At 39.0% G+C, this 16,618-nt stretch overlaps 2 protein-coding genes across 4 annotated transcripts; both read left to right on the forward strand.

Annotated features, from left to right (window-relative positions):
• The first annotated feature begins 1,200 nt into the window (after positions 1–1,200).
• On the forward strand, positions 1,201–11,915 carry LOC131464098 (mothers against decapentaplegic homolog 2). 3 transcript variants are annotated; one of them, XM_058636392.1, is made up of 11 exons: positions 1,201–1,381; positions 2,666–3,064; positions 4,082–4,171; positions 4,312–4,505; positions 5,042–5,176; positions 5,466–5,528; positions 5,949–5,996; positions 6,374–6,586; positions 6,676–6,813; positions 7,518–7,662; positions 9,607–11,915. In XM_058636392.1, the coding sequence occupies exons 2-11, from the start codon at positions 2,829–2,831 to the stop codon at positions 9,728–9,730; spliced, it is 1,386 nt and encodes a 461-aa protein (XP_058492375.1). In that variant the 5' UTR covers positions 1,201–1,381; positions 2,666–2,828; the 3' UTR covers positions 9,731–11,915. The 3 variants fall into 3 exon arrangements, with proteins under 3 accessions (XP_058492375.1, XP_058492373.1, XP_058492374.1); XM_058636390.1 differs by having other exon boundaries at positions 1,202–1,381; positions 5,466–5,540; XM_058636391.1 differs by having other exon boundaries at positions 1,202–1,381; positions 2,697–3,064; positions 5,466–5,540.
• Positions 11,916–12,967: 1,052 nt separating this feature from the next.
• LOC131464171 (immediate early response 3-interacting protein 1-like) lies at positions 12,968–14,350 on the forward strand. The gene is made up of 3 exons (XM_058636523.1): positions 12,968–13,144; positions 13,674–13,775; positions 13,859–14,350. The coding sequence occupies exons 1-3, from the start codon at positions 13,054–13,056 to the stop codon at positions 13,912–13,914; spliced, it is 249 nt and encodes an 82-aa protein (XP_058492506.1). The 5' UTR covers positions 12,968–13,053; the 3' UTR covers positions 13,915–14,350.
• Positions 14,351–16,618: the final 2,268 nt, after the last annotated feature.

Here is a 16,618-nt window from a genome sequence, read left to right on the forward strand (position 1 = left end):
AGCTACCTTTCCTTTGATTCTCATTAACAAATAAACAACACCAATTCAATCTACAATAACAATAATACAATTATAAAATAAAGGGAAATAACAGAATCATGTAGAGGGAGAAGAACACCTCATTATGATACTACAAGTTAGAAGGGCTGGGTAGATTCTAGTACAACAAGACAGGAAATCAACAAAACTAAATAAACATCAGGATGATTGCATGTGCTTCTCCAAAATAAAATTCAATTTAGTTTATGCTAGTTCTTTAGCATCCATTACACTGGAGCAGTTGTGGATGTAAAATACTTTTTTATAATGTTAGAATTGTTGAAAGATATTAATATTAAGTCAATTATCTGTAAAATAGCAGAACTAAGTCTCTGAATTATACACATCAGAAGACTTTATTGTCTCTTCTTTAACATAACAACATCTAAACAACAAAAATCATGCAGCACAGACTCCGTGAGAGACTTTTAAAAGCAAATATTAAAAGTATTAGACATTTAAGAAATAAAAAGCATGAATATGTGCAGTGTGATACTGTACATCAAAGTTCGTGATTGTTGTTCATTGTTGCTAACCCTTGTAGGTGCTTCTCCTGGTTGGGGAACTTTATAATATACAATATAATATATGTTCATGCTGATTAGAATGGGTGGGGGGGTTGTGCTAAAGTACCCTCTCGGGTGTTAAGTGCCTTACTGACAAGAAAACGCAACTTGAACTTGCTTAATGAAGCAATAATGTGTAGAGGTCCACATGAAATTCAGTCCCCAGGGCCGGCTGACTTTGGCCCCAGGTTGCACTTTGGCTTTGTCTGCCTTAAGCGTACTTTTTCACAGTTGGTGCCTTTTTATTTTTCACCCCTTCCAAATGTCTGTTCACGCCACTGAAACCTATAACGTTTGAAAATCTCCATTTATGTGTATGGTATTTGCCAAGCAGAATCAATATGCTTCAAGTACAACATATTAACCTTTTTTTTTTTTTTTTGCATATCAGATGATTTTCTAAACACATACATTAATAGACTAAATGCAGCAGTAAAATAAGGATTCAGACTCACGATTAGGACACGTTTATCTGACGGGAGTGTCAAGGACATGGGTCAGTGTTCTGAGGTCTTTTCCTTAACCCTCCAATCAGGTGCTGAGTGGGCGGGTTTAAACTCCAGAAGGTAGCTATCACTTTTGTTGTGTTGTTCCGGTCAACCGAACCTAACCTAGCTAACTAGCTTCAGTAGCACTGGTAGCAAGTTGAGAGACAAGCCTTGTCAACATTAGTAGCAGTGTGACACAGTTCAGGCGTTTATTTCTGCCTACGGAGCGATTCAAGGACTGTGCGCGTATTTTCTCCCAAACAGCGGAGCTTTGGACTTCAAACTGGGGTAACTATTGGAGTGCTTTGGCTTCTCTCTTGACTTTAAACATACTGATAATGTATGTGTGAAAGATGTACGGTAGCTGTTAGTGTTAGCCAGCGGGAACCATGGTCCAGTTTGGAGGACTTCGTTCAAGATGCTAACTCCTCTTCGTACCTGTATTTTAGGGAAAAGTCACAAACATGCAACAGCTGCGTTTAAATTAAAACACATTTAACGTTTTATATTGACACCAAAGTGACATTTCTGTGCGGTTGTATTAAATATACTCTAAACTGGGGTTAGTGCAGTGAAGTAGCGCCTCTGCACTGTTGCGCACAGGAGGTTTTTTTCGTGAATCACAACAAAAGGATTTTTGATAACAAGCTGGCAGCTAGCTTGTTAGGCTAAAGGCAGCTGACCGAGCCAAAACAGTACTTCTTGGTTAATTAACTCTGATCTCCTGAGTTCAGTTAGCTGTTCAGTTAAGTGTTTAGCTTTCCATGTTTAACGAAGACCATGTTAGCATTTTGCCTGTTAGCACTGTGCAAGCTAACGCTAGTGAACTTATTGTTGTGATTTGAGTCCAGCAGGCCCCCCCACCAGGTAGCTAGCTGCCCGGCCTTTCTGAACCCTTTGGTGTTAGCATGGGGCTGTCACAGAATCAAAATAGTGTCTTCACGTTCATTTGAAAGTTCATAGGTGTGTGATGTACACACACCGGGTGAATTAACTTTACCAGTTTGCAAGTTATTAAGCGTAGATGGCGTTATGATTGTATGTGTCATAGAAACTACATGGTGGATTAAGACAGTATTATCCAGTAATCCTGGTTGATTTAAGCTTTCAATCGTTATCATAAAAAAAACTGTCAAAGACACTATCCGGTCACTTTATTAGGCACACCTGTTCAGCTGCTTGTTTATGCAAATATCTACTCAGCCAATCGCACGACAGCAACTCAATGCACTTGCACGTAGAGTCGATCAAGAATACCTGCTGAAGTTCAAACAGAGCATCAGAATCAGGAAGAAAGGTGATTCGAGTAACTTAGAACGTTGATGCCAGACGGGCTGGTCTAACATTCATGTCAACTCAAGTCATGTTTACCTGTATAGCACATAAAAGCTACAGGCTTTGAGCAGCAGAGAAAGCTCTGTCACCTTTGGTTTAAAATGAGAACGTAGGAGCAGAATGTGGGACTAGGAGATCTGTAATGTATAAAGGCGCAAGACTGTTTAGAATGCTAAGTGGTTGTGGGTGGCTATTGTTACCTTCATATGCCATGTTTTATTTGTACTTTTTCCTCAGGTTTTCATCTCGTTTTTGTACACTTTGCTAGCACTGGCTTCCACTCTGTTTGACTCACTGGGCTCTAGAGGGGGGCCCGTCCGAGCAAGGGTCCAAACTGTAGCTCCAGGTCCCCTCTGTCGTGTGTTAGTACCTCTGGAGACTCTCAGCTTGGCCAGCTAAGATGTCCTCCATCTTGCCATTCACCCCTCCCGTGGTGAAGAGGCTGCTGGGCTGGAAGAAGTCATCCAGCGGTCAGGGTGGAGCAGGTAGTGGAGAGCAGAATGGGCAGGAGGAGAAGTGGTGCGAGAAGGCTGTGAAGAGCTTGGTGAAGAAGTTAAAGAGGACAGGCCAGCTGGATGAGCTGGAGAAAGCTATCACAACACAGAACTGCAACACCAAGTGTGTCACCATCCCCAGGTAAACTGCCCAACACTTTATCACATTTTAGTGTAGGGTCAGAGAAATAGCTACTCTGTTAGACGTGTGTGCTGTATTTGCCAGTCTAATACAAAATCATAGGCTGTTAATTACTTCCAGTTTCTATCATTGTCCTAGGGAGAGAGTCAGTAGAATGATGAATAATGATGTTGCCTTTATCAACCAGCCAGCCTTGATGACCCAGACTCATGTTCAGTGGGAACACTGTGTTAACACTAATTTCTCGTTTGATGTGCCATCATGTACCATGTCAGATGTTTGTATGTCTATAGATAACAGGCTAGTTGTTATCTCCTGAGAGGTTTTCTAGGCCACGCTGTTTTTTTTTTTTGGTTATTCTTACTTATTAGGACTAATGGAGGAAAGCTACTTTAGAGATGGTGGGTTACAGCAAGACAGTGCTATTTGTGGCATTGCAATTAGCCATGTTTACATCATTACCTTTTGATTTTGATTGTTTGCTCATCTACTCTATTTGGCAGTTGCCTGCCGATAATCTGGGAGCTCTAATTGTCTTATTTCTTATAGTTAAAATAGACAGTTGTAGTTATAAACTGCTTTATCTCACTGTTATATTTCTTGCCCTTTTATGAACTTTTGTGTTATAGTCTTGTTTTTCAGAAACTACTCAAATATTCATCGTCCACATCTTTACTTTATTTTTGTCCGTTTTCTTTCGATTGTTTTGAAAATTCACTTTAATTTCAAGGTCTGTTCAAGGTCTCTGTTTTTTCCCCCTCTCTTGTGCCATTGTCTTGAGTGATAAGTTGTGACATAAATAATCGACAGTGTTGAAGAATGCCATCGTCTCATTCACTGTGTTATCAGATCCCATTTTCATGTCCATAGGTGCAAATTAAGTCTGTCTTTGTTTTGTCATGTGTATCCAATAGAAGTGGCCTTTAAATGTTTACATTGTCCATATTGATATTCTGAATGATCCATGTCCTATGTTTTTCATTTGTTTTCTGTTTTGTTGTTTTTCTCTGTGCACAGCAATTGCTCTGAAATATGGGGACTGAGTACACCAAATACGATAGAACAGTGGGATACATCAGGCCTATACAGCTACCCTGACCAAACCAGGTGAATATCTTTAACTGCTGTGTAGTGTTGTGTACAACTTTGAGGTGATGGACATTGATAACATAATATTCTGTGCCCACTCCCACTCCACCCTGTCTTCTATCCATCTCACCACCACTTTATGTTCGCTGTTCAATCAGATCGCTGGATGGCCGCTTGCAGGTCTCCCACAGGAAGGGGCTTCCCCATGTTATCTATTGCCGCTTGTGGCGGTGGCCCGACCTTCACAGCCATCATGAGCTGCGTGCCATTGAGGCATGTGAGTATGCCTTCCACCTCAAGAAGGACGAGGTCTGCATCAATCCCTACCACTACCAGAGGGTGGAGACGCCAGGTAAAGTTGGGTTTCTATTCAGTGAACATTTTGAATGGTCACTTTATATATTGTATGTTAGTATGGGCACAGATTTTTTTTAGTCTTAATGTTCCAACACATTTCCTCCATAAAACAACATATTGTCATGCTCCCCTTTCAGATTCTGTATTGATTTAAGTGACTAAGTGAATAAGTGTTAGGCGGTTGAGTCGTTGCGACAGTACTCATGTGGCTCGCTATATGCTATATACAGAAGTTTTGAGACAGATGGTATGAATAATTGCATCAAACTATCAGTCCACTTTGATATTACAGTGCATAATAATCATTGACAAATTATATAGCCATATTATAGATTGCAAAAAGTGCAATATCCAAAATGTACAAAGAGGTGCAGTGATGAAAACTGTCATATGTGTTTTATCATTGCCTTATTGCAGTTGCATAGAGCTTCACATATCAGTGGAATGTGCTTTCAAACACTGACTGTGAGTTTCGGAAAAGCATATGACTGACAAGAGATCTCCCCTCTTCTGCTTTCCCCAACACTTCAGTGCTGCCTCCAGTTCTTGTGCCAAGACACTCGGAAATCTTGCCAGAGCTGCCACCTCTGGATGACTACACTCATTCCATACCTGAGAACACAAACTTTCCGGCAGGAATTGAACCTCCAAACAACTATATACCAGGTACGTTTGTCTCTGCACCAGATTGAAGTGGCTGTTATAGTGTACTCATTTAGCAATACAAGTGGAGAAACAGTATTTCTCGGCCTCTATATGCACGGTATTTAATGGTATCACATTTGTATATACACAAAGTTTTTCCTCATGATGATATTTTAGAGAATTTGAGGTTCCTTTATGTCCTGTCATATAATTAATAGTTTTGCTACTCCAGTAAACCAATTTATAACTGAAAACATAATCAGAAACATTACCAAATACCTTATTTTTCATCCCTGCTTCATTTCAACAGAGACACCTCCTCCAGGCTACATCAGTGAGGATGGGGAGGCCAGCGATCAACAGATGAATCAAAGTATGGACACAGGTACCTTAGACTTAGACCTCCTTCAGTTTCCCATCACTGTCTTTGTGTTCCTCTCCTCCCAAACTAGGGTAAAGTTACATGTATTTTCTTTTCCAGCATAAATCAAGAAAACATTTAACAATTGTCTAAAATGAACCCAGTCCTCAACCTTGATATGAGTCAATGTTGATATACTTTTTTTAATAAAAAAAAAATTATGAATACCAAACTGCACATAAAACACTAGTTCAGGATTATAGTTTCATGATGATTACAAAATAGTTTGCCAAACATGTTGCCAAATCTTGCACGTTTGTGTAAATGGCAGTTGTCTCTACTTTGTAACTGGATATGAGAAACTGCTCATGTTGTGGCCTCCTGTGGCTAAAACGGTTCAAGTCAATGAGTCATTGCTTTTTTCTTTGTCAGGTTCTCCAGCTGAGCTGTCCCCCAGCACTCTGTCTCCTGTCAATCACAGTAAGAAGATGCAAATCATTCCATTTTGAAACGATGTCGACACAAAAACATTACAGAAATACTGCATATTCAATACATGCATACTGGTTAATTTTATATATATATATATATATATATATATATATATATATATATGTGTATATATGTATGTATATATATATATATATATATATATATATATATATATATGTGTATATATATATGTATATATATATATATATATATATATATATATATATATATATATATATATATGTGTATATATATATATATGTATATATATGTATGTATATATATATATATGTGTACACATATCACCCTTATAATTCTATTAATATTTGTGAAGAGAAATTAATTAATGTCAACTTCTGCCATAGACTTGCAGCCTGTGACGTACTCGGAGCCGGCATTCTGGTGCTCTATAGCGTACTACGAGCTAAACCAGCGTGTAGGGGAGACGTTCCACGCCTCTCAGCCTTCACTGACAGTTGATGGATTCACAGATCCATCAAACTCGGAGCGTTTCTGCCTGGGACTGCTGTCTAATGTCAACAGGAACGCCACTGTGGAGATGACCCGGAGGCACATAGGTATGGCACACTTTCATTTAGCTTTAAGTCAGATCTTGTGTTTATTGTACTACAGGATCAAATATACTGTATGCCGTCTGTGTTTACAGGAAGAGGAGTTAGACTCTACTACATTGGAGGGGAGGTATTTGCTGAGTGCCTGAGTGATAGCGCCATCTTTGTCCAGAGTCCAAACTGCAACCAGCGGTATGGCTGGCATCCAGCAACAGTGTGTAAAATCCCTCCAGGTAAGACGACAAAGATGTCACTTGAGTAGGGAGTAGAGAAATAAGGTCACTTGGTTGGAGGTCAGGTTGGAGTGAAGTGTTAATGAATGAATGACTGAATGATTATATAACCTCTTCATACTAAAATAAACAGCTATAGTCAGGATTTCTTCAACCCATCTAAGCCCGCTAAAAAGGAATTGACACCATTCCCTTTGCTAGAAACCAAACAAGATGCAGGCAGACACCACTGTGGAGCTCAATGACAATGTTATGATAGTTACTATTTTGTATTGTTTACTTCAGTTCCCTTTTCTGTCCATTGTTCAGTTGAAGAAATACAAATCTTCAGCACTGTCCAAAGATGTAAAAAGCAAGATTCACCACAAACCTTGAAGACACAGTTCCCACTGATGCTTCATATAAGAGTCCAGTTAGGATCTAGAATTATTGTTAAAAATAAAAAAAACATTTAGATACCTCCCAATTCTCAAGTGCATTACAGTCTGCTTTTGCACTGCTAAGCTTTATTTTGACCATCAGAAATAAAATGGAATAACCTTTCAACAAAACCACATTCATCCAACAGAGCTCCATGGTCTCATTTACTGTTCTGATGCACATCTCAGACAGTCATTGCAACTACAACAATCATCAAGGACACAGATAAGCAGAGTGTGGACCCACATTAACTGCTGCTCTGTTTATCTTTTTAACTGTTTCAGGTTGTAATCTAAAAATCTTCAACAACCAGGAATTTGCAGCCTTGCTGGCTCAGTCAGTCAACCAGGGCTTTGAGGCAGTTTACCAGCTCACTAGGATGTGCACCATCCGTATGAGCTTTGTTAAAGGCTGGGGAGCCGAGTACAGGTGAGTAAAGCCTCCACACTGAATATTAACCCTTTTTAATTCCTACATGAAATATTTTACCTGTGTCTGTTCTGCTTTGAACTCAACTGATTTGTTTTAATCAGTATTGGACAAGTCTGCAAGTCATACCTTCAGACGTGGTGAATTGGTGTGAAACCAATTTGACTTACAGACCTGATAATACATTATTCCGTCACACTGGATGCATGTGCAGCATGTGACTGCTGTGTCTGAAGCACCTTTGTTTTCCCACACTTGGTGCATCTGTTGTGGGCTGCAGTGGACCTTTTGCTGTTTTACATGCCTACAAAATCTGGCCGTAAATGATGAAAATGGTGTGGACGTTGAGTGGAATATCTCACCATAAAAGCCGCGTTAAAAATGTATGTCAGGGACCAGAAACTCTGTGCTTGTACTTTAAATTAAGAACGGTTTGTGTTGCATCTCATAGATGTAGACATTGAAACTGTAGTCGGAGGTCATTGTCTATTTTAAACTGCATTGTAAGTGTAGAACATTTGCAAGAGCTATGATCTTGAGGAGAGCAACGCGCCTCACTCGCCTGACACACATGTGCTCATGTGCTCATATGAAAAGCAAGAGCAGTCGCACTGCTTATGTATCCAGTGTGGGCCTGGTCTTATGATCTTCAACTGTGGACTTGAGTTCATGAGTAATAACATTGTTTTAGGTTTCTTTTTGACATGATAACATTGACGGCATAAGTTGCTGTCACTTGCAACAGTTAAATCGTTTCTAAAAATTAAATTAAAATTACATAGTTTCTTGTCTGTGAGTGGCAGTGGTCCCTTTACACAGCAGCCATTTTAACAAGTTTTAGCAGGAAAGGCTCACGTGTCACCGATCACAATAGCAGTAGCTTTTGTTTGTTCACACAAATCAGGACATTGAAAAAGAAAGGTGGAACTGAGTGAGCTAAATGGAACTTCACCTGTGATTTTATGGCGCTTCTCCATTGTACAGTCCTAGCACTACTCCGTTTGCTATCAGTCATGTCCTTTTTTCATTACTTCATAGTTCCTCCTCAACATAGGCAGGGTGTTTTTGGTGAACTGAATTATTGGAGTCAGTTGATACTTTCTTCTTTTTTTTTTAAGTGATCAGTTCGCCATTGTTTGCTTTAATTCTTGTGTCGAACCAATCCGTGGCCGGCATCACATTTTAGTATCTGCTCAGCTCGCTTGGAACCAGGGCTGAACAATCAATCGTAATTTTTAGCAAAATCACAATACAGCCTGCTGCAATTTTCAAATTGCAGGAGGTGTGGAAAATGTGTGGAAAAAATACCATTTTAGTTTAAATATCATCCTTACCTACACACAACATATTCTACAGACTGAAGAAAACATCTTTGTTTCTCACAGATCTGCACGATTATCACACAGTATCAAATGAATATCGCAATTACAATTTCTGTCAAAATATTCGCAGTTAGATATTTATTCCAAACTGTTCAGCCCTGCTTGGAACCTCGTCAGATTATGTACCAAAGCACCAGGTAATGGAAACTGCACAATGTAAAAGCACCATCAGGGGCAGCTGTGGGTCAGTGGTAGGTCAGGGTTTGATTCCTGGCACAGCTTGTCTCATCAATGTGTCTCTAACTAAGTTACTTAACCCCCAACCTGCTTTTGGCAGCACTGAGGTAATGGTTATTCAGATGTGTGATAGAAGCTGTATATAGATGTTTAATTGTGTGTAAATATCAAAACTGTACTGCAGAAATGTGCTATAAAACTGCAGACCATTGACCACGATTTCCCTACTGTAACCTGTCAAAATGGCTGTTGTGCAAAGTGCCCGTTATCTTTGCATGTGTATTTTCATATACTCTCCATTTACAATAAGTTGAAGCTTACAAACCACAACACTTCCTGGCCACATGCTACCATGACATTCAATTGTATGCCTTTTGTTTCACAGGCGGCAAACTGTAACAAGCACTCCTTGTTGGATAGAGCTGCATTTGAACGGCCCCCTGCAGTGGCTGGACAAGGTTCTAACCCAGATGGGTTCCCCGTCTGCACGTTGCTCCAGTATGTCCTAAACAGCTAAGGAAATACCCCAAAAAAAACTCAGCCCATTACAAAGATCATTAAATTTTAAACTTGTGAGACCTCTCATGAAAAAAAAAAATGGAAACCCAACATCTTCATAGTATTTGTGGCCCAGTTCCACATCCCTCTTTAAACCCTATACATGCACGCACACACACATACAGATACATACACACAAGAACAAACGCAACTACACTGTCGTATTCACACACATACACACACATATACAGACTTTTCAGTTAAAAAAAGAAATTGGCACTTTGTTACCATCTATGTCATGCACCTTGTTAAAATTGCTTTCCCCCAAATCCTTAATATTAGATCTATTTGTGGTACAAATGAAATGTATATTGGTTCTTAGTCCAGGAAGTAGGGGAAATACCAAAAATATCTGTGAATAGTTTCTCAGTATTGAAGATTGCTTGTGTGAGTAACAGGAGCTCGGACGCTAAAATGATTTTCGTTCCAGCCCAACCCCAACCATTGTTCTGAACCTTAGTTTACGTTTTCTCTGGGAAACTCGGCCCCATCATTAGTGAAGGGGGAGGAGTCTCGGTGAAGAAACGATGGCCTTGGTGGCCGTTCTCCTGAGGGAAAACGCCACAGTGTGTTTATTGAAATTTGATTGCATCGACTTTTGTCCTTTTGGTAACTCTTAATGTGTGTCTTTATAAGACATGCATCTTAATGGACAAATAGGAATGTTAGTTTAAAAACAAAATCAGAAACCCCTAAACTACAAACTTATTCTGGCTGAAGAATATTTCTTTATAAATAACAAGGCACCCTGTGTGTTGTTGATTTATTTGACTCACATCCCCACTCAACAGCCTGGTTTGGAAGCAAAGAGATGTTGGCCACTGGGCAGGGACCAGAGAATATCAGCTGTTATGTAATAGCTTTTTTTTTTTTTTGTTCCATTTTTAAATGACACCGGGAGTCCTGGGGCTCTCCAAGGTGAAGCTTTAAATGTCTCACCAGGAGAAATTGAAGGTATCAATAAATTCATTCTGTTTTTAGCCTATATCCCCATTGTTTTGCTACTTTTTTGTATTCTCATGTATTTTTATATATAGGTATACTTAAATTTTTCTGTCGTTCACTTTTTATTGAAGTAATATTTTCAAGACCACAGTTGTTTTTAAAAGTGACAGGAAGGGCGTGGATCATTCCTTCATTTTTACCCAAATTGTTCAATTTGAACTCATTTCCAATATCAGCTCTTTGTCTTGGTAAAAGAAAAAAAAAAAGAAAATCACTGCCCCACATGACGTGTAGCCTGTTTGTATCCGTTTTGTGTTGTTTTTTGTTCATTTTTTTTTTTTCAGCAAAGAAATACGGTGTTGTTAGTACACAAAACAATACTGATTTGCCTGTAACCCAAAATGGACTTCCTGTAATGGTTTCAATGATTCCAGAGGCATGTTAAAACTTTGTAATGGCCATTCAGTCACTCATCTCTTCACTACTACTACTTTTTTAAAACACACGTGACCTCTTGTAGACTTTGGTGCTCTGTCAAGCAGGTTCAGGTCAACCAGATGTAATTAATTGGCTTTTAAAATGTTACACAACCATGGGAGGAGAGTAGTTTTCTTCCGTGAGAAAAGAAGAGTGAATGTGCCTGCCCAGGTGACATTCTGTATTAATGAGTGTATTGTATTTGTTCTGTCTACAAAATACAGTATGTACAACAAGACTTAACTCTGCCATTTTTGTCATTATGTGGCTGTTGCGAGTTTAACTTGTCCCAACCCTCTTCCCCTCTTTTTGATGTAAATGTGTTTACCTTATGGCACTAGTGATTGTACTTGAGGTGCACCTAGTGGTGTTTGGATTTGGGGAACTGAACCATGTGTTAGGGTCCAGTGTTACATTGTTTTTATCTTTGACCTACAACATATGAATGTGAAAAAAAAAATGACATTACAAAAACTGACGTGGACCAGATGACGTACATATACATAACAGTAGTACAGTATGTGTGTATTAACAGTAATCTTTTTGCAAAGCAGTCAGTACAGTAGATGTTGCAGTTGTTTTACCAGTAGAGGGCGGTGTTGATAGAGCAGTTCTTTTTTTTTTTTTTTTTTTTTTCTGACCATAAGCTTCTCAGGCGTGTGGCATATTATGCAGACTTCATAAAACACTAATAAAGATTTTTATTCTCATGAATTATGAGTCTCTTGTGTGTGTGTCAAGTGCTACTGTGAAGAATATTTATCACTGAAAATATAATATACTGTGCATACAAGTAATCACACTTTCATTTAGCTTTAATTTGTCTATGATTTATAATCAAGTTATTTTGTATATTGTTTGAAATGGCACAAACTAATGGCAACTGACTACATTTATCCAACCAAAGCTCAATGTGGTTTAAATTAAAGATTTGAATATGCTTCACTGACAGCAGCTACATTGTATTGCATCATTAATGATACTCCAGTTATGTAATTAGATCTTATGCGATAAGACAATTAGCATGTCTCTTCTTTGTATTTGCATATTTTGCACATTATGTTCATTGTTTAAACCAGAGGTTCACAAACGGGGGCTTAACACCCATTATGGGACAGTAAAGCTCCACAAGGCTTTGTAAAGCCCTCTTTATTTTAAAGGTGTATTATATTTTTTATATAGGGTTACATGAAAACATGATTTTCATTAAAAATCTATATTAGATGTTTAATCCGTGCAGACTTGAATATCTGCAAATTTCTCAGAGTTTAACTGCAATAAGGAGAATGTTGTCTTCACTTGTCATCTCCACAGAAAACAATCTGTAGAATAGACTAACTTTATTTATTCCCCCAGGGAAAATGACTTGTGTTGCAGCAGAATAATAACAGAGGGAATATTGAATAGACAATAAAAAGTAATACGTTTATACCAATCAAACAACCTATAGGAGTCAAACATTTCCTTCCAGGTGTATTGCTGCTATAGTTTCTTTGTTATTTATAATGCAATGAATATAATGAAATCTAATAAATATTTCTAAAATAAAATACTATGTTTTTGCCTGTTAAAGAAGTGTACAGGTGTGTTAAACAATTAACAATGACGTTATTTATACATTACATACATTAAAAAAAAAAGTACATAACATTATTGCTGTTTTTATTCACGGAAGTACTGCTCCGAGCGGAACTTTTTTACTGAGCGACCGCACCTGCAAATGTCCGTATGACTAAATTACTCGGGGTTGTCCTTCCTTGGCTGCCGTAGGCTACGTCATAACTAAATTGTCAGCTCTCCCACAGCTAGCATGCTCTTGTAGCCCATCCGCTTAGCCACTTGTAGAGAAGCCATGGCGTTTACTCTGTACTCTCTCATTCAGGCAGCGGTTCTCTGTGTCAATGCCGTCGCTGTGTTGCACGAAGAGAGATTTCTCAGTAAAAGTAAGTCGCTGTAGGCCAAAGTGTTGTCATTTCGTGTTAGCTGTTGCTAACTGACATATGTAAACATCTCGGATGTGTCGTAGGAGATCGACGTTGCTTAAATTCGCTGTGCTTTCTGTTGTTTCAAACGATTTCCGTGTATTAAAATCGTTTTAACTTTAATAATTGATTCAAACAGGAAGTCAACTGAAACAGAAATCGACGTAAACTTAGGTTAAACAGTTAGCCATTTACAGTTAAACATACTCAACACAAATACAATACAGTATACAAAAGCAACAGTAAACCAGCTCAATTACCACACCGTCGTAGTCAATGTATAACAATCAGACATTAAAGTTAATACTGTCAGTACTGATAGTCCATCACATATAAAACAAATACAATTCAACAATATTTGGTCTAGAAAGAAGTTGTGTGTATCTGTTTCTGTCTTTGTTTTTCATCTATGTTTAATTTGAGTTGCCCTGTGTATGAAATGTGCTGCATGAATAAAGCTGATGATCAAACTTGACTCATGAATCCTCAGTTGGCTGGGGAGTGGACCAGAGTGTCGGAGGTTTTGGAGATGAACCCGGCGTCAAAGCTCAGATGATGAACCTTGTCCGCTCTGTGAGGACAGTCATGAGAGGTTGGTGTCCACTGGTGTCCTTTACATTGGGTCCATTACATTAATGCTGAGTGACTTTCTCATGCCATACTGTTGCATTGCAGTGCCCCTGATCGCAGTTAACTCGGTGTGCATGGTGCTGCTGCTTCTGTTTGGATGAAGTGAAGTGACTGAGGATGTCAGAGGGAGAACATCGTCATCGTCTCAGGAAACGCCACTGGAAAAATGATTTGATGAATGTTGTTTCAGTTCATTTTATTTTATTCTTTCTGTCTTGTAATATTCTGTTGTACACTGACCTGCCACTTTATTAGGTATACCTTGTAAGGACCATGTTGGAATCCCTTTGCTTTCCTAACTGCCTTAAATCTTCTGGGCAAGGATTCAACAAGCTGCTTGAAACATTTCTTTAAAGATTTTGGTCCATTTTGACATAACAGCATCACGCAGATCACCCATTTTGGCTCATCGCAAAGGAGCTTAAATGCATTGAGATCTGTTGGTGACAGTGAACTCATTGTCATGTTCAAGAAACCAATTTTGAAGTGATATGAGCTTTTTGTGACATGGTGCATTATCCTGTTGCAAGTAGCCATCAGAGGGGTATTCCAGAAAGCAGGTTCAACACACTCTGAGTCTATCCCTGAACTCTGAGTTGACTTACTCTAGGTCGGGAAACTCTGAGTATCCGGTTCCAGAACAGCTGATCTGAGTTAGTTCAATCAACTCTGAGTATGTTAACCTCGAGGTACGCGCGTGCACAACCACTGAAAAAAGCCATCATCAATGGAGCCCCGATAGCACGAGTCACCATGACAACCGAGAAAAAAAAAGATCAACATATTTCAGTGCGAAGGAGTTGGAGATCCTTATGCTGGCCTACGGAGAATATGAGCACATATTTCACCGCGAATGCAACACAGCTGCAGCAGCGAAGGAGAGAGAGACGTATGGGAGAAAAATGCTGCCCGAGTCAACGCGTAAGTTTGAATGTACTATTCCATTGACGTAACATTTAACCGTAAGATCGTAGCATAGCCTATAGTTATGAATATAAGTAGGAATGAAATCTGCAATCCAACAGGAGAAAGGAGGACTTGGAAGCAGCTCAAAATTAAACATAAAAACATCATTCAAAAAGGTAAGGCATATTTTGCTAGGCTATGATTGCACCTCACTTTATTTTTTTATTTTTAATTGACTTAGGCTATTAAACGTAACGTAAATATTAATTCAGATTGCAAACATTGAGTTCTGCTCAGCCAACAGAAAGAAGGCAGAGGCCCGAAAAACGGGTGGAGGGCCACCTCCACCACCTCTGTCAGAGGCTGAGGAGCTGGCTCTCAGCCAATACAGCGGTCGCCCTGTGGCTGAAGGCATCCCCGGGGGAAGCTCATCTGAGCCTGTCACCCCCCAGGACACAAGTGCCTACATCAGATGCAAGTATACACTTATGTCTTTTTTTTAAATAAAACTTTTATATATATATATATATATATATATATATATATATATATATATATATATATATATATATATATATATATATGCAATCTGAATTATATAGAGGAGGAGGAGACGCTGTCTGCTGCCACAGGGAGAGATCCGGAGGGGCCTACTGAAGTGTGTCTTAATATTATGTATAGCTAGTGGCACTGCTCTACCCATTCATATTCATTTACATTCTTGAGTGTAATTTGGAGTTTGACATGTACACTGAAGTGATGAGCATAGATAATGGACAAACTAGCACATTCTTGTCCTTCAACAGAACATGGTTGGGCATCACCAAGAGGAGGGTCCATCAACTTCTAGAGCACAGCTTGACACAGTGAGATTTTCGGTCAATACCATGTTAAATCTGTATGTAGAACTGCAGGAATTAAATTAAACGTCCATATGTTTCCGAGTTGCCGGTAAAAGAGTTGTACAGGGTGCACCTAATGGAAACCATTCAAAAAACCGAGAAAGAAATGGTGTACCTGGACCAGCAAATCAGAAAAACAGACTTGTAAATTCTATTACTTGAACGCCAGTTGAGGTGGGTGCATTGTCATGGTGAAACAGGTGAATATGTGAAATATGTTAATAGTTGGAACTATATTACAAATCCTGACTGTTGCTTTTGTACTTTTAATGAATAAAGAAGAACCAAATCACATGTGAATTTGTCTTTTATTTTTAATCAAAACGTCTAATCTGGGTCGGAAGATTCTCTCACGACGTAATGCATTTCTAATAAATACGGCTTCGATGTCGATTGGATTTCTAATGAATGGGCAATCCATGTCTAACTGCTTTCTTCGTGTGGGAGAAGACAGGTAGAAACTCTGGGTTTCTTATAGTAAACCTGCCAGCGAGCAGGTTATGTTCACAGAGTAAGTTACCGCAGTAACAGACCCAGAGTTTAAGTTACCTCTCTTTCTGGAACGGATAACTCAGAGTTTCCCTCATCTCAGGGTTAACAAACTCAGAGTTCTCACATAACCCGCTTTCTGGAATACCCCTCAGAAGATGGTGCACTGTTGTCATGAAGGGATGGACGTGGTCATAGTTAGCCCGTGGCATTAACACAATGCTCACTTGATGCTGTAGCACATCTGCTTCAAGGTTTTACGTGTTGTGCATTCACCAGTGGTTCTTTTAGTCTTTCTATCATTTCACCAGTATAGTGATTCTCTGCACACTGGATATTTTCTCTTTTTCTTTAAACACTAGAGATGGTTATGCACAGAAATCCCAAAAGATCAGCAATTTCTGAAATACTTTGCTGGCACCAACAACCAAAATCACCTTTCTTCTTTTCTGATGCTCTCCATCAGATTGTCATGATTATGTCAGCATGCCTAAATGCATGATTTGCT

The sequence above is a fragment of the Solea solea genome, chromosome 8 (assembly GCF_958295425.1).
Source record: "Solea solea chromosome 8, fSolSol10.1, whole genome shotgun sequence".
Taxonomy (NCBI): Eukaryota; Metazoa; Chordata; class Actinopteri; order Pleuronectiformes; family Soleidae; genus Solea; species Solea solea.

Coding starts and splice junctions, on each gene's coding strand:
- LOC131464098 (XM_058636390.1), top strand. CDS start 2,829: ATGTCCTCCATCTTGCCATTCACCCCTCCCGTGGTGAAGAGGCTGCTG. Junction 3,065..4,081: donor AAGTGTGTCACCATCCCCAG/GTAAACTGCCCA, acceptor CTCTGTGCACAG/CAATTGCTCTGAAATATGGG. Junction 4,506..5,041: donor CCAGAGGGTGGAGACGCCAG/GTAAAGTTGGGT, acceptor CCAACACTTCAG/TGCTGCCTCCAGTTCTTGTG.
- LOC131464171 (XM_058636523.1), top strand. CDS start 13,054: ATGGCGTTTACTCTGTACTCTCTCATTCAGGCAGCGGTTCTCTGTGTC. Junction 13,145..13,673: donor AGAGAGATTTCTCAGTAAAA/GTAAGTCGCTGT, acceptor ATGAATCCTCAG/TTGGCTGGGGAGTGGACCAG. Junction 13,776..13,858: donor TGTGAGGACAGTCATGAGAG/GTTGGTGTCCAC, acceptor GTTGCATTGCAG/TGCCCCTGATCGCAGTTAAC.